This window comes from Cupressus sempervirens, chromosome 3 (genome assembly GCF_028749045.1).
Source record: "Cupressus sempervirens isolate cs-2001-9-10 chromosome 3, ASM2874904v1, whole genome shotgun sequence".
NCBI classification, from domain to species: Eukaryota; Viridiplantae; Streptophyta; class Pinopsida; order Cupressales; family Cupressaceae; genus Cupressus; species Cupressus sempervirens.
Window position 1 is genome coordinate 526,843,533 of NC_143120.1, and position 18,850 is coordinate 526,862,382.

At 37.6% G+C, this 18,850-nt stretch overlaps 1 protein-coding gene across 5 annotated transcripts in view; it reads right to left on the reverse strand.

Moving 5' to 3' along the window:
- Window positions 1-18,850, reverse strand: part of LOC149567487 (zinc knuckle (CCHC-type) family protein) — a 188,218-nt gene that overhangs the window by 122,093 nt on the left and 47,275 nt on the right. For all 5 annotated transcript variants that reach the window (XM_089817487.1, XM_089817489.1, XM_089817485.1 and 2 more), the window contains exon 5: window positions 17,479-17,611. In XM_089817487.1, the coding sequence (XP_089673613.1) occupies window positions 17,479-17,611 (133 nt within the window). The remainder of the gene's footprint in view (window positions 1-17,478; window positions 17,612-18,850) is intronic.

An 18,850-nucleotide genomic window follows, 5' to 3' on the forward strand; every position in this document is an offset into this window, starting at 1 on the left:
AAAGTTAAGTTGATATCCATTGAATGAACAAAATAAGTTCCTTTGTCATAACCAACATATCACATCATTATAACTAAGTTAAAGTCCACAAATAAGAAGGAACCTTGAGGTTTTCTCATTTGATCACACAATCCATGTACATTGTTTAGTATATGAGCATCCTTACTCAAGAGAGAGTTGCAATTACACATGTTGATCTTGTGAATCACTATATCAAATACCTTAACATATTTTAAGCATAATCAATGTCTTCTCTTTACCGTTTATTTTGGTATTCATGAACACTTATGTGATACGTAATTTTATTGTTATTGTATTTATGTTTATCATAACTGGTTATCTTTACTATTGACAACTCAATCATTATCCTTCTTATAAGAATTGTTGACTATACTATTAACCATCCTTTAGATGCTTATCGATGACCATTTCTTGTTGTTACTAAAGGGATGTTTAAATCATTTAGTATTGTATCTACTCAATGGTTTTATTATTATGTACTCGCACCCATTTGTGAATACTGACCTAAGATGTTTAAGACTACAACCATAGTTGCCACAGTAAAAAATGTTGATGAAATATTTGCTCTAGTACTCATTTGCCAAGTATTACAGCAATTGATTATTGTCATATATATATATATATATATATATATATATATATATATATATATATATATATATATATATATATATATATATATATATATATATATATATATATATATCACTAGATTATATGGGAACATTTCATTAAGAGCCAAAAAGACCCAAGTGATTTGGGAGATGATAGAGTAGCAGTTTGAATCCTTGGAAAACGTTATTTGTTACTTATGAACGTCTTCAATACTTCAATCCCTTTGTTCAAGACATAAATGTTATATTATTTTTTATTTTTTATTTTAATATTATCGTTTATTTATTACATCCTCTTTCAAAAACGGGACATCACAAAACCATATCTGTCCCTGAAGAAAAATTCATATAAAATCATAAACAACTCCAAAAATTCTAAAATCACATGCAATCATCTGCAAACAAGCCCTTCCTTAGATACAAAAGTGGAAAAACATGTAACCCTCAACTTGCAATATGGCTTTAATAATGTGTCCAAGCCCTACATGGAACTTCCACAAATCTGCTCATAATATTGAAAATAAGCTCAATGATGAATCCTAAAGTGAGTCCACCTCACAAATAGAGTTGGGCATTCATCCAACCTACAAATCTCCAAGGTTTTTCATCCTCAGAAATGGTTGCAACTATCAAACCAAAAACTATGAAAAGATATCAAGTATCAAATTATCACATAATGAGTCTTGGAGAAGAAAGAGACCCCTATATAAAGACTTCTCAAATGGTTTGTGGGCCTCAATCTCTATTTTAAGATTTTTTATAAATTTTCCCATCTTAAAGGTTATGTCCCACCTCTAGGAGGAAAATCAAGTTAAATTAAATTACTTTTATTTTATTTTCCTCTTAATTCAGTCACTTTACGACTTTGTTATTACTTTTTTATAGTTTGTCACTTCAATTTTATTAATAATTTATAACGTTGACTTTTCCCTCCAAATTTGGTATTAACCCAATAAAATAATATTTCACCTTGTTATTTCTCCACCAATGAAAATAATGACAAGTCCAACATGTCATGCCTTGTGTCTCCAAATTAGCCTATCACGATGACGTGGAATAGGCTAATCAACTCTCATGTGATCACTAAGGAGAAGGGAGGCATTACAATTTTGGTGAAAAGGTTAAAAGACATTCTCTCCTCCAGGCATAGCCTTGTTGTGCATGTAATTAAGGCTATCCTTTGAGAGGAATACTTGAGGACCTATCATCGGCACTAAGTTAACATAGATTTGACTGTAGTATTCTGATTCCCTTCTATCACAACCCTACATAGGACTATCAATTATTCGCCAGGAATGATCGTACGCTTGTGTCTAATAGCAATGGAACTACTGTATGGTGGCTATAGGAAGCAATTAGGAAGGACTGTACGGAATTGATGAGGTTAGATGTACGGTAAGGGAAGCCAAATGTCGTGGTGCTAGAGGGTCGTACGGTAGGCCAAGATGGTCGTACAGTGGAGGTAAAGCAACCAAGTACAAAGCAATGGCAATGAAGGCCGTACGGTAGAGATATGAGGGTCATACGGTATATGTATGTAGGTCGTACAATAAGTTATGAAGGTCGTATGATAAGCTATGAAGATCATACGATAAGCTATGAAGGTCGTGCACTAAGCTTGCAAGTAGTACGGTGGACTTGGAGGCCATACGGATGGTAAGAGTGCAATACGGAGTGGAATGAAGATTCCCAGACGGGGATGGGGCATAGATGGAAGATAGTTATAAACTACTAATCCTAATTTTATCAAACAAGCCAAACAAGAATAGATATTTGAACACGAGTATTCTTCAATTAATATATGCCGAAAGATGATGCTCCGATTTGCCAGATCTGAGTGAAGCATTACAGGCGACAAAATAGGGTGAGGGTTGAATTTGACCGAAACTGGAAACCAACCAAATAGGGAAGATCTTTCACTTCCAAAATGGCAAACAACAGAGAAATCCCAATAGGAATTCGCATTACAAGAAATATAATCAAATCACATGCCTAATGAGTACCTACAAATCGTGCTTAAATACCCGTCAGGGAAAACTTTTTGAGGGTGTACAAAGATAACTGACAGTAACACAAACTATGGAAACAAAACAAAAATGGGTCCGAGATATATTAAATCAATCAGCCCATTAACAATAGTTTGATTAATGATTTATTTTATAACGGGAACATTACAGTCCTCCCGTCCCAAATTTTGCTTGTCCTCGAGAAAATGCAATGTCGGATGCTAAAGAATGTGCTCGCCCTCCCACGTTGCATCGTCCAATGGCAAGTGTTTCCAACGTACCAAATATTCCTTCACCGTGCGATTCCCCAGGATCTTCTCACGAACTTCGATGATCTCGGCTAGTTCCAATATGAGCTTTCCTTCTTCATTGAGTGTTAGAAGGTTTGTGGCTACCATGACGTTCTATCCCATGGCTTTCTTTAGGCACGAAACATGAAAGACATTATGAATATGGCTCCCCTCCGAAAGTTCCAGCTCGTAGGCGACTCCACCGATGGGATGAACTACACGATAGGGGCCATAAAATCGTGGCTTCGATTTTTCTTTTCCCTTTTTCTTTCAATAAGGATTGTCGATATGACTGGAGCTTGAGATAGACCAAGTCTCCTACTTCCAAACTCCTCTCTATTCAGTGCCTGTCAACATACATCTTCTGTTGATTCTATGCCCGTTGTAAGTTTTCCTTCAGGCATTTTAGGATGCCCCGTCCCTCCTCAAGCCAGTCCCTCGCCCTCGGTGCATGACTGTCACCCAGAACTGTGTCAATGAAGGAAAGGCTTTTGTACCCGTATAGAGCTTTGAATGGTGTCATCCCAATGGACATGTGGTACATGGTATTGTAACAATATTCCCCTAAGTGTATTCATTTGACCCACACCCGTTGTTGTGCCGAAACATAGTTTCGAAGGTAACCTTCAAGCCACTTATTCACAATCTCCATTTGTCCATCTGTTTGAGGGTGGTAACTAGTACTCGGTGACAATTATGTCCCTGCCAGTCAAAATAGTTATGTCCAGAAGATACAAATAAAGCATCCATCCTGATCACTGACAATGTTTTAGGGTAACCCATGTAAACAAAAAACTTCTCTGAAAAATAGATCAACTACCTGTGCGGCCTGAAAGTCTGAGGGAATGGCAAAGAAATATGCATTCTTCGTCAGTCTGTCAACCACCACGAAAATACAATCCTTTTTGTTCACCTTGAGAAGTCCAGTAATGAAATCCATTGAGATACTTTCCCACTTCTATTTTGGAATTGGCAGAGGTTGCAAGAACCCTGCAGGTAGAGTATGTTTAGATTTATTCTGCTAGCAGACCGCACACTCTCTTACATACTGCAATACGTCTCCTTTAAGACTTTTCCATGAAAACCTCTCCCTAAGACGTCTATAAGTTTTGAGCCCGGGTGTCCTGCCAAGTGTGAGTCATGTACTTCCTTCAAGATTTTTTGCTTCAATTTGGATTCCGGCACTAAAAAAATCCAATTCTTACAGTAGATGATGTCATCCACCACTTTGCACCGATCATCTTGGGTGTTCCCATCCATTAGCTCACAGGCAAATGGATTTTTGGAGCATTCTACCAATAAATATGCTTTCCAATCAGCTAAAATCTAGGTCAGTAAGCAGATGGCAGGTTTCCTAGACAAAGCATTTGCAACCACATTGTTCTTTCCTTTCACATATACAATGTCAAAATCAAAAGCCTGAACCTTGCTAACCCATTTTTGTTGCCTCTCGTTCAAGTCTTGTTGCTCCAAAAAATATCTCAAACTATTGTGATCCATACGAACGACAAACTTGGCACCCACCAGATACTACCAGAACTTGGCTAGTGCATGTACGATGGCCAACATCTCTTTGTCATAAATGGAATATAAGCGTTCTATTTGTGTAAGCTTTCTGCTTTCATAGGCTATGGGGTGTCTATCTTGCATCAGTACTGTGCCAACGCCTTCTCTAGATGTGTCACACTCCAGAATGGATGGTCGAGTGAAATCAAGTAATGCAAGTACGGGACAAGTGCTCATTGCCTCTTTCAGCTTATCAAAAGTGATTTGTGCCTTTTCATTCCACACGAAAGAACCCTTCCTTGTCAAATCCGTTAAGGGTGCACTAAGCTGAAAGAATCCTTTAACGAACCTCCAGTAATAATTGCACAGTCCGAAAAATCCTCTTAATTCCGTGAGTGATTTTGGGGGAGGCCAATCAAGGATAACTTGAATCTTCTCCTTATGAACTTCAACTCCATATTTACTGACAACATGCCCCAGGTACAATATTTCAGTCATACCAAATTCATATTTGGATAGCTTAGCAAACAAGGACCAATCCTTCATGATCCTTAGGACTTCATCTAGATGCTTCAAGTGCTCTTCCCATGTCTTGCTATAAATAAGAATATCATTAAAAAATACCAGTAAGTACTTACACAATTGTTTGTTGAAGATGTGATTCATACTTGATTGAAATGTAGCAGGTGCATTCGTTAATCCGAACGGCATGATCAAGAACTCCTAATGCTCGTAGTGACAACGAAAGGCCGTCTTTTCCACGTCTTCTTCCCATATGCGGATTTGGTGGCATCCAGAACGGAGATCTATTTTTTTTAAATAGACTACGCCACGTAGTTCATCCAGCAACTCATCTATCCTTGGAATGGAATATCTATTTTTTATGATTTTTTTGTTCAACGCACGATTGTCCACACACATGCGCATCGTCCCGTTCTCCTTTTTAACCAATACCACTGATGACGTGAAGGAGCTAGAACTGGGACGGATCCATCATTTCTCTAGCAGTTCTTGAATCTTCTTTTCGATCTCATCTTGAATTTCTTGGGATGGCAGTAGGGTGTGGTTATGACCGGCTTGGCTCCTACTTCCAACTTGATAGTGTATTCAAACCCTCGATGAGGCAGTATGCCAAGAGGAATGTCTATAAAAATTCTGTCATGATCACTCAAAATATTCTGGAGATCATCATCCTAGGGAGGTGTCCGTTGCCTTTTTATAGGCTCTGGCGAGACAAAATAATGTGGAGCCCAGCAACGTCATCATGCCGAAAAATTGCCTCTGTTCAATGTGTGAAAACTTCCTTCGGACCCTCATTTGTCATTCCGCCGAGAACAACCTTCTTTCCATCAAAAACAAAAGTGAAGTTCATCCGTTTGAAGCTCTAAGTGTATTCATCAAGTGTCTCCATCCACTGTATGCCTAGAATAAACTCCATGTCATCAAGGTCCACTATGAAGAAATCCTCGGTCACTGTGTGATTTGCCATTGTGAGACTTAGCTGAGGAACAAGGTGTGTGCAAGGCAGAAGAGTCCCTCCAAAAACCTTGACCTAGAATCCTACGTGCATCTCCGTAGGTAGACCTCTTCCCTTCACTAGAGATGAGTTTATGAAGTTTAGAGTGGCTCCGCTATCAAGCATCACCATAACCCTTTGTCTGTAATAACCATGTCTAGTTATAGCTAAATCAAGCATCAATTTCTTTCACATTTTGATGGTTTGACATTTTGTCAAACACTTGGCAACCAGCCCAATTACCACTGAATCTATGATGTCTTAGATTTTCAAACTCAATATTAGGATGTACAGCAAACTGATCACAAATTTACTTAATTTTGGCCTTATAAGTTTTGCATAAATAAATACCAAACACCAATAAACAATTCTGAAATGATTCACACCAGCCTCTAAATTCATTCATCAACAAACCATATAGCAATATAATAAAAAGGGAATTTTTTTGTTGGCTGATTATACATCAGAATTAGAAGCCAACCTGTTTACTTTCAAAGTATGTAATTTAAAGTGAATTTTACAAATTAAGAACCTAGTCTTTGCCGTAGAATGCAATTGCAAAGTCAAACTAAAAGCCGCCTAGTCCAATTTCAATCTGGCATTCACAGTCTACTCTTACAAATGCTGCCCAAAACAAACTCCAATCTACAAACTAAACCCTCATCTAGCAATAGAGAAATTATAATATTCAATTATGTAAATGCTCCTTAGCCACAGTTAATATAGAAAGAGGAGACAATAATAAAACTCAAAAGCCCACAATACCTCAGCTGTGAATTCTCATAATTATATCTACAATACTTCAGCTGTAGATCCAAAACCCTTATACTTCAGCAAGGGGGCAAACTTCAGACTCAGAAATGTCACGAAGACAACAAGAGCAAAATAAGATAATCAAATAATTGGATGTTTTACTCATAAAATGGGCTCATATTTATAATCTCCAAATGGCACAAAGTTTCCCAAATGAACTTCACTTAAGAAGCTTCCCACACACAACATTAAAATATAATGAAGTGTCATTATAATCTGATTTATTAATTGCTTTTGGCTCCAAAAATGACCTTTTCCACCATAACTTAATATTTTGACATGCAAAGCCACTGTTTCTTGTTCCCACAATTTAAAAAATTTCGTCCTGATTCCAACAAGCTATGGTACTGAAGTGACCGATCAACAATACCAATAAAAATAGCAACCTCAACGTATTTAGATGAATAATAATAATAATTCACCTGTCTTGCGAAAACAACTGAAGAAGCATTAGAATTGAAATCTGACAACACCAAAGTGATTCTCATGATGAAAGACGATGAATGAACTTGACGGGGTGACTTACTATAAATAGACGCTCCCTCCAAGATTCTTGGAGCTCAAACTGGAAGCCCAAAATAAAAACTAAAAGCATCCTCCAACTCCTCTAACTCAACTAAGCTCATCGGAACCAATAGATTGACTTACTATAAATAGTAAGTCCCTCAAACAGAGCCAAAACAAACCATAGGCTATTGGAAAGCCTATAACCACACAACTGAGACCCTTAAATCCCACTGTCTGCACACGAGGGTCGCGATGGTGAACTGACCTGGCCAATTGCAGGAACCTGCTAAAAATGGGGACATTACATTGTCCTTGAAGGGTTCCCCAAACACAAAAAATCGTGCACCTCAGGCTATCGGCTAGGGCGATAGTTCCTCCCTGTCGTACCAATCTTGCAATTTTTTTCGTACGGTTCAAACCAACCATTTTGGTGTCCTCGTGGAGTTGGTGTCTTCAGAGGGTATATCCTCCTATTCATCCTCATCATCGGACACAACCTCAATGTAGTGTATTTTTCCTTTCCCGAGTCATCTGTGCCCAAGTTCCCATGGTCATTTGCAATTGAAACATAGTTTCTTCCTTCAGAGCTCCTGTCCGATAGCTTCGTCCAACAACGGCTTTCTCAGTGGAGGTTTGTTATCTTTGTCCCTCAAAAACACCGACGGTTTGGAATGTGAGTAACTGCGTGAGGATGACACTGTTGATGATGCCATACTCCTTGCCTTCTTAATGGCCTCTGACAGGGTGGCAGGATTATACCCTTTTACCCAACCCTTTTAGTGGTTCTGTCAATCCGTCCATGAAGAGCACTATCTGTCTTCTTTCAAAAATGTCCATGACCAAAACAGAGAGTTTATGAAATTCTGCAATGTACTAGTCAATTGATCCAATTTGGCTCAGCTATGCCAAATATTTGAAATTGAGTTTTGGATCTTTACCATCAAATCGATCTATCAATCTCTCAATAAATTCTGCACAGGTATTTAATTGATCATGCCCAATTTGATGGTGTCATGATGTCACCATTCATGCGCAACACCTCCAAGTGTAATGCCGCAAATTTAATTGCTTCTTCTTCTGGCATAGGATTAAGCTGGAAGCAAGTATCGGCCTTCATAACCCACACTTGCGCAGATATGGATCCGAATCTGTCAAATGGAGACAAATTTACTTTACTCAACTTCCTCCTGAGATCATCATTAAAATATCCTCTATTTCTGCCTCCCAAATATCTCATTCTCAGATCTGCGTAACCTTTGTAGGATATATCTTCCTCCAAATTCGCATTCTTTCAGTCTTCTCTCAACTGTTTATGCATTTCTTCAAAGGTCGGTTGCTTCCCTCCGGATGGTGCCTCTGTCCATGGGGGAAAAGACGGCATGGGAGATCAAGAGCATGCTAGATGAGGGTTTGCTTCACCCGGCACCGAGTCCGCACTGTGACCATTTTGTTCTTCGAATATTTTATTGTCTACCAACTTCTTGGGAGTCTCTTCCATAAGTCATTGAGTATCATTGATCTGTGCTTGATTCCTCGCAAGCTCTCTCAGTAGTGCCACGAGTTCGACAGCTGTGGGTTCTGATTCGGTAGCCATTCTACCAACGAAATGGGTTCTTCTCCTCTTCTGGCTATAAACTCTCATTCACTATCCACAGGCTGGCAGGATCGAAGCTCTAATACCACTGTAGTATTCTAATTCCCTTCTGTCACAACTCTACACGAGACTATCAATTATTCGCAGGAATGATCATACGCTTGTGTCTGTTAGCAATGGAACTATTGTACAGTGGCTACCAGAAGCAATTAGGAAGGACAGTACGGAATTGATGAGGTTAGATGTACGGTAAGGGAAGCCAAATGCTGTTGTGCTAGAGGGTCATACTGTAGGCCAAGATGGTTGTACGATGGAGGTAAAGCAACCAAGTACGGAGCAATAACAATGAAGGCCATACGGTAGAGATATGAGGGTCATACGGTATATGTATGCAGGTCGTACGATAAGTTATGAAGGTTGTACAGTAAGCTATAAAGGTCGTACGGTAAGCTTGCAAGCAATACGATGGACTTGGAGGCTATATGGATGGTAGAGTGCAGTACAGAGTGCAATGAAGATTGCCAGACGAGGATGGGGTATGTATGGACGATAGTTATAAACTACTAATCCCGATTTTATCAGACAAGCCAAACAAGAATAGATATTTGAACACGAGTATCCTTCAATTAATATAGGCCGAAAAATGATGCTCCGACTTGCCAGATCCAAGCGAACTATTACAGGCAACGGAATAGCAATGGAACTACTGTACGAGTATCCTTCAATTAATATAGGCCGAAAAATGATGCTCCAACTTGCCAAATCCAAGCGAACTATTACAAGCGACAGAATAGCAATGGAACTACTGTACGGTGGCTACAGGAAGCAATTAGTAAGGACCATACGGAATTGATGAGGTTAGATGTATGTTAAGGGAAGCCAAATGCCATGGTGCTAAAGGGTCGTACGATAGGCCAAGATCCAAGTGGAGTATTCAGGCGACGGAATAGGGTGAGGGTTGAATCCCACTGAAACCGGAAACCAACCAAATAGGGAAGATCTTTCACTTCCGAAATAGCGAACAACAGAGAAATCCCAATAGGAATTCACAATATAAGAAATATAATCAAATTGCATGCCTAATGACTACCTACAAGCCGTGCTTAAATACCCATCGGGAAAACTTTCTAAGGGTGTACAAAGATAGCCGACAACAACACAAACTACGAAAACAAAACAAAAATCGGTCTGAGATATATTAAATCAATCAACCCATTAACAATAGTTTGATAAATGATTTATTTTATAACGGAACCATTACATTGACCACAATGTTTTTGGCCATCCTTTTAGACATGGGCAAACCAAAGATTGGTACAAGGATGCTTGGTGAAAAGATTTTCTAAAATCAGTTTCATGAGGAAATTGAAGACATCCTAGAGAATGAGATAGGGAGAAGACGATATTGTCACCTCAACATTACTATGTGGTCTAGCACCATGGTAATGAGGTGAAGATATTTCCTTTAATTTCTTATTAGGAGCCTAGGAAGTATGAGGATAAGAAGCTCCCCATTTCCCACATCACTTTTCTAAAGAAGCTATTTAGTTTCATGTTGAACGAAGGGGACAATTGGATAAAGAAATACCTCCAAAATGAAGGGCTTGACATTGAAGAGGATGAATTTGCCTCTAATGGAATTATCAACAAGGTCTACGCAACTACTAAGGATTTTCATGATGGAAATGCATATTGTAATTGTGGCCCTAGTGCTACACCTAGGTGTTAGTGTAGTTTTTTTAATTTCCTAGTGGGTTATTTATTTTTCTCTATATTGGTAAGTTTTTCCTACACTTTTAATAATCTTGCTTAGGGTAATAAAGCATGTCTTATTTAAGAAGTGGTTGCAAGGTGTCACCTTCCTACATGTGAGCATCCATTAGCTATCTTAGGAAGATACTTTGCTATCTTTAGTCCGGTAGATGGTTGCTCCTCATTGGTCGATGTTGCCACCTCCTCCCTCTTCCTAGTCTATATAAGCATGCTACCTGGCTTGTATTTGTATCGATTTCTTTTGCATCCTCTTAATGCTATTTTGCTTCTAGCATTTGCATTACTCTCTTGGAGACTAACTCTATGTTGCTATTTTGATTTTGTATCATTTGCATTCATAGTTTAGATATTTATTCTTTGCACTAGTTTTCTGAGTTATCAATCTTTTCAGATTCTAACATGGTATCAAAGTTTTTCTATGTGCAAGAGTAGATTTTAGTTTCCTTATTTGAGAGATTCGGGGGGGACTAATAAATCTTATTGTAGTTTTTTTTTAAATGACATGCTCTTCTCTTGCATCTTCGGATGATCTTGAGAATCAAAAAAGTTTGACAAAAACATTTTGAATCTCTGGGGTTTCAATCTCAAATCTGACAATCAACTTGCATATTTGGAGTTTTCAATCAGTATTGCAGGTTCCAACATGCCATTGATGCACTTAGGAAGCTGATTCAACATTTGCATGTCATCTTTTGGTTGCTGGGGTCGTTTCTTGGTTGTTGGGGCCGTTTTTTGTTGGTAAAGGCGTCTGATTTACACTATAGCTACATCTATACATCAGCAAGAAAAACGCTTCCAGGGTTTTGTTCGCAGCATCGAAAACCATCTAAGTATCTTTTAGTTTTTGCATGCAATCTGTATATTTTGCAGAATTGAGCACGGAAAGCTATAGCCATACCCCTCTCCGTTGGCAATCGCAAATTTGAACGCAATTTTCAAATGCCTTGTTCTTGCTCATACAGACTCCAATTTCGACGATTCTTGTTATGACCTTGGTTTTTTTTGTGCTCTATCCACTAGTGGAGTTGTTTTTTGATTTTCATGCATAAATTTTTCAAAAATTGCAGATTCTCGGCCGTGACTGTGCACAATTCTCATTTTGGAAACTTCATAGAATCATAACTTTCTCATACAACCTCGTATCGAGGCAATTTTTTTTTGAAAGTGCATGATTTTTCGAGTAGATCGCAGTGATGCTATTTGTTTCCTTGATTATTGTGCCCAAGTTTCACTTTCAGCATATGCTCTTCATAAGGGTTTGTAATGCATTGAAATCAAAACCACTAAGTACTTCTTTCTAGTGGTAGTTGCAAACGCACTAAAATAAAGTGCCAAATCATATTTCTTTGGAGGGGTTCTTTGATTGAGTAAAAAGGGGGGCATTGTCATGGCTGGGTTCTCTTTTTTTTGGCATTTCTTCATCATGGATCAAACAAATATGCCCATCCTAACTCCATTTAATTACTTTGAGTGGAAATCATGCATAACAATTCACTTAAGGAAAGTTGGATTAAATAGGATAACTATGGGACTTGAAACTGAACCTGATCAAGATGAAGATAAGCCTAAGTGGTTTAACAAATGTGATGAGGCAAATAGAACATTGTGTTTGTCTGTTTCTCCTGAGTTGCTATTTCACATTGAATCTTTGAATACACCAAATGAAATATGGTTAAAGCTAGAAACACTATTTGGCACACAAGATTCAATGAGGGGTCATATGTTGGAAAATGAACTAATCAGTTTAAGTCCAGGCAATTTCAACACAATCTAGGATTTCTTCACTAAATTGAAGTCACTAAGGTTGCAGTTAAAACAATGTGGAATTGAAAAGAAAGATGAACAACTGATTCTTAGTATTCTCTCTAAGCTAAGTTCAGAATATTTTGTGTTTGTCTCTACCTTCTATGCTACTAAGGGTGCACTTGGTACTCAATTCACCATGCCATCTTTAGATGATTTTGCTGTCAATCTCACTCGAAAACAAGACAAGCTAATCCAAATGGGCACTCTTAAGTCCTCTAAGTCACATGCCTTGGCTACCAACCAAGGCACAAAAGAACAAAAAGGACAAAGTAGTAACAACAATAGTAAGGATGAGAAACAAAATAATAGTGAGGAAAAGAAGGATTGGATACTGGTTGCTTCAAAAGAAACTATTGATACCCCATCTTCCAAGGGCAATAAGCCTAAGAAAGAAAAGGTCAAATGTGCCTATTGTAAAAGACCTGGTCATGATGAATATAAATGTTTGAAGAAACAAATTGATCGCTTGACATACATTCTGGAGAAGAATAATATCAGTGTTCCTGAGTCTATCAAACAAAGTTCTAATGAAGGGTCTAACAAGGAAAAAGAAAACAACAAGAGGAAAGGAAAGGGCAAAGCCCTTGTTGCAGTTGCTTCCTCACCATCCATTGGGGTTCTTGATTCAAGTGCTTTACACCACATGGTTTCATCTAAGGAAGAACTTGCATCCTTGGAGCCGTGTACTATGCCTTCTATTTTGATGGGTGATGACACTCTTGTTGAGGTGTGTAGGAGAGGGTCTGTTGATCTGGGGGATGGCACATTCCATGATGTTCTTTGTGTACCCTCATTACCAACTAATCTCCTATCGGTATACCAAATCACTCACACAGGCTTAGGCAAGCAGGTTGAGTTCACTCTTGATTCAGTGGAGATATGTGAGTTGCACAGCGATTCTACAGTTGCAGTTGGAAGAGTAGATCATCAATCACAACTCTATCTATTTTCTCACTTTGTTCCTGATCCTCCGTCTGTTTTGCTCACTCACTCTAATGATGTCAGTAAATTATGGCATGAGTGGTTTGGCCATCTTAACTTCCGCTATTTGCATCAGTTCAACCAGCAGAGTATGGTCACAGGGTTGTCTTCGGTTCAATTCTTAGGTGGTGTTTGCCAAGGTTGCATTCTTGGTAAGCATCCTAAGGAAAAGTTTGGCAAAAGTAAGGCATGGAGAGCTTCACAGATACTAGAGTTAGTTCACATTGATTTGGCTGGTCCATTTCAGCATCCTTCTTTCAGCAAGGCCCAATATGTCCTCACATTCATTGATGACTTTTCTCGATATACGTAGGTGTACTTTCTCAAACAAAAGTCAAAGGTATTTGATCATTTTCAAGACTTCAAAAATTTTGTAGAAAAGCAATCCGGGAAAGCCATCAAAGTTGCACGCATGGACAATGGTGGTGAGTATGTCAACCATCGGTTTGAAAGATTTTGCACTTCAGAGGGGATTGATTTACAACATTCAGTTCCATACAATCCTCAACCAGAACGGTGTTGCAAAAAGGAAGAATAGATCCTTGAAGGAAATGGCAAACTGTATGATTCACTTTAGATCTCTTGCACCACAGTATTGGGCAGAGGTCATTAACTGAACTTGTTATATCCAAAACCGTGTTCCTCACCAAGCCTTTAAGAAAGTTACTCCTTTTGAAGCTTGAGGCAGTCGGAAACCATCAGTTAAGCACTTTCGAGTTTTTGGCTCTCCTGCATGGGCCCACATTCTTGCAGAGAAACGCAAGGCCTTGGAGCCACAGAGCAGACCTTGCATATTTGTAAGTTATCCTGATGGTGTGAAGGGTTATCAGTTGCTCCACCCTACTACACATGAGTTGTTCATTGAGAGGAGTGTTCAGTTTTAGGAGGGACCTTCAAGCTCCCTTTCTATCACTTCTCCAACTCCTTCTACTTTGACATTGGAGTCACTTGGAATACATGACAAATCTTCTGATGAGTCAAATTCACCTAAGCTATCTTCTACCTCCACTTCCGATGCAAAGAGTGATTCAGAGGATTCACCTCCTTCCTCTCCTAGTCGTCATTCACAGGTTGATGATTCTCCTCCAGATTCTCCATCTTCTAGTCCACCTTGGGCTAGACAAACTTGCAGTCTGCAAGTGATTGGGTTGGGGATTCATCAGACACCAGGCGGACTCGTTCATAATTCTAGGATGCTCCACATATCTTCATTGCTACTGCCTCAGATCCGCAGTCCTTTCATGAGGCTTTTGGTATTCCTGAGTGGGATACAGCTATGCAGGAAGAGTATAGTTCCTTGATGAGGAACCACACTTGGGATCTTGTCCCTCTTCACTCAGAGTCCTGATTATTTTTGGGGGTCTCTTCTCTCTCTTTTGGGGGAAATTTATGTACATGGGTACCTCATCAAACCTGACTTGCCGAGACCCATTTCTCCATCCACTTAAGCTTCGCTTATGGGAGGTGTTAGTATAGTTTTTTAATTTCCTAGTGGGTTATTTATTTTTCCCTATATTGCTATGTTTTTCCTACACTTTTAATAATCTTGCTTAGGTTAATAAAGCATGTCTTATTTAGAAAGTGGTTGCGAGGTGTCACCTTCCTACATGTGAGCATCCATTAGCTATCTTAAGAAGATACTTTGCTATCTTTAGTCCGATAGATGGTTGCTCCTTATTGGTCGATGTTGCCACCTCCTCCCTCTTCCTAGTCTATATAAGCATGCTACCTGGCTTGTATTTGTAATCGATTTCTTTTGCATCCTCTTAATGCTATTTTGCTTCTAGCATTTGCATTCCTCTCTTGGAGACTAACTCTATGTTGCTATTTTGATTCTGTATCATTTGCATTCATAATTTAGATATCTATTCTTTGCACTAGTTTTCTGAGTTATCAATCTTTTTAGATTCTAACACTAGGAATGGTTCGCTTTCAAAATAAGCTATGGTAAACACTTAAGGGGTGTTTGTTATTAGCATTGACATCTACATAGTACATAATAGATATAATAAATTTCTAAAATATATTGAGGAGGTGGTAAACATTTATGGATCTCTTTATTGGCTTGCTCCAATAAAAGGCCTCGATTGGTACTAGGCTTTTCCAATTTTTCTCTTGGATATTGGTTCTAAAGTTGTCAAATGGAAACCACTTTTGTGTATAGAGATCATACTGTAGATCGATTGGTCCAAGTTGGACCCCATTTTCATCTCATGATTCTAATGTAATACTCTTTTTTATTATTGCAATGGGTGCTTCCCTTAGCAACCATTTACTTACCAAAAAAATTATATATGCCAACAGTATCCACATAAACATCAACAATATTGACAATCATCCACACAAAAATATCATAACATCAATAAGATCATATAATTCTCACATGAAAATGCCATAACATTCATAAGGTCACGTAATTATAACAAGAAAACTACATAGTATCCATGAAGTCATCAATCCACATGGATTGTTTCACAAAATTTACTAAGATAGATGATTGTGTACACATGAAAAATGGCGTAAGAGATATGAAAATCCAATATTGTCATATAATTACTTAGTGTTGACTTCTACTAACACATAAGCAATAGTGAATCTGAAAGTATCTATTGAATTAAACACTTTTCCCTCCTATCAATCTTTTCAATTTTCTATTGTCATACCTAAGGGCTTCTAATCTAACACAATGACCCATTGATCTCTATCCAAAAGATGTTCCATCTTATGCTTTTATAACTTGAAATTTTGGCCATCAAATTTATTTCTTTATTCGTGTAAGTGCTCACCATGTCCCTTTGCACAAGAGATTTCACTTCTTTAAAGATAATGCCCAAGCAAAGGTTTGTCAAATAAGTAAAAATGTCATTGTTCTCCAAGAACTAGTTGAACCCAAGATATAAAATACCAATAAAACTATAAAGGAGAAATGATGCTAAAAGAATATTAAATACAACGAAAAGAAATAATGCCACACTACAACAAGAGATTTTACCTTAGGAAAACCTTTTGAAAATGACAAATGTCTTAACTCAACCATTCACAATAAAATAAATTTCTCGCCTTTGCCTAAACCTAAGTCACGTGTAAGCTTTTATAGGGATCCCTGTATAGGAAATTGTCAAGTGGTATTAAATACAATGGGTAGATATTCATGGGCCAAGGAAAAATCTACAAGGGCCCAAACTATTTTTGGGGCTTCCATCCGATACTTCCCAGCCAAGGTATTGTTAGAAACCCCGAAGTGTCATGCACACTACAAGGGATGTAACACATGCAAAGTATACAACACAATATAGTATGATCCCATTTAGTAAGAAACTACTTCCTTAAAATACAAAAGAATGCTAGTAGATGGAATTGTAACACGGTTTGAAATCTTTGATGGTTAAAGCTTTTGAGAGACCATTTGATAACCTAAAGCATTGGCTTTCTTTGCAAATTGAGTTACAAAGTATATCCAAATAAAAACCCAAGAAACCCAAGTTGCACCTATGGGCAATGAGAATCACATGGTGAATCAAGCATTTGGTTCAGTTGTTTATCAATGTCACAAATTTTGGCATACCATTGGCTGCTGATGCAAGACATGCCCAACAACCAAGAATGCAGATTTCAGTGAATGGTCATCTAAAAATATTACCAAGACAGACTTCAATCAGAATCGAGCAAGCACAATTCAAGGAGAAATAATCGTGTGGAGTACAAGGTTCAAAATGCAGGCAACATCAGAAGCATGGTCAAGAAGGTTTATGGCTGATAACTCCAAGCTTGTGAGGAAAATGCACTGTAAAGCTTTAAAAAGAAAATTAATCATGAATTTAGTAGAACCATTTCCAGGAGAATTGTGGTTGTAGTTGCATTATCATGATTCTTTAAGCATGAGGTGCAATCAATCTAATCAATCCAAATCTTAAAATGTTTCAATGGTAACAAAACATAACAAAGGATAGTAGAGGCAATTTTCATTCAACATTTTTGTTAACACGATGTAAAGTTTTGGAGTTATCAAAACTCAACCCATATCCTATCTGTAAAATTAATTCAAACTCACTTTCAATGTGCGACTGATTTTTGCACCAACATCAGGTGGTGTAGGTGCATAGACACGCTTTGATTTTCTTTTTGGAGTCAATCCAATCTCCATCTTATCAATTGCATCATCTTCACCAATGTCTATAGGAGAGCTGCATGTAATTACACAAAAAAATACAATTAATCTCATACTCAAGTAATAGTATCAGCTCCAAAAGATAGCTCACAAGAAATGAAGAGCAAGAAATGTGGTGCTATGACAAACATCATTGACTCTATATGTAGAAATATTGTAAAGACCTTTTGCAAATGTGATCTATGTATGCAATCTACCTACGTTTAGGCATGCATGCAACATAAGTTTGTGAGCTACAATTCCAACTAAATAGATAAAGAAAAATGAAAGCCTTTAGAAAGAATGAGAGCACTAACCTAACAAAACATGAAAAGCATAATATTATGAATTCAAAACAAGGATGATAAAAAAAACTTGGCAAAACAAATAAAACATTGGTTTTCCTTTTTTCAAGTCAATTGTATTAAAATGCCTACTTTCCAAACTGTAAAAGATAAAGTCATGCCATAAATTTAAATGACGCCAAGATTTTTACTTATAAAACCTTTGAACTTTTGTATTAAATTAAATTATAAAATATAGAGAGAGATTTTATTTATAAACTAATTCTTTCATATATATTTTTTAAAACAATATGCCTGTTTCCTTGTTTTTAACTTTTTGCAGGTAACACATACTTGACATTTTTTGAACAATTCATATCTTCATTTTTAACAAACACAACTATTGAGGGCCAAACATATGCACATCTACAATAAGTAAAAAAGCTAGTATATTGTATATTCAGCTTCTGCTTTTATGCTGCCTATGGGATCTACTGAAGATGGGGATGAGCCAAAACGCAAAAGAAAGTTCAGTATTCCACTGAAGACCCACTCTCAAGGTGCTACAAAGGACTATCAAGATCAAGTAATGAATCCTTCATAGAGAATTCTGGTCTCATGCATGCCTCTAGAGTTGAATTGTCTTTAAGAAGAAATTATTTAATTTTATTCGTTATGATCCTTCAAAGATCTCAACCCTTGGCAGAAAATTATTTTGACTCACCATTAGATATCAACTAAGATTTTCCATCATCCGTGCTTAAATCTTGAGGTAAAAAACCATCTTTGTCTTCTAGTAATAAAGTTATTTATCAAACAATATTATCAACTTCTATCATCAACAATAGTGTTCAAATAATTTGAATAATCTGGCCTTCTCTTTAATCCATTTTTCATGTCTCCTTTTTATAAATAGATAAATTGGAGACCCGGAGCCTATTCCTTTACTTCTCGTAGGCTAAGATATAAGGTTAGGTAAATAATTTAATAAT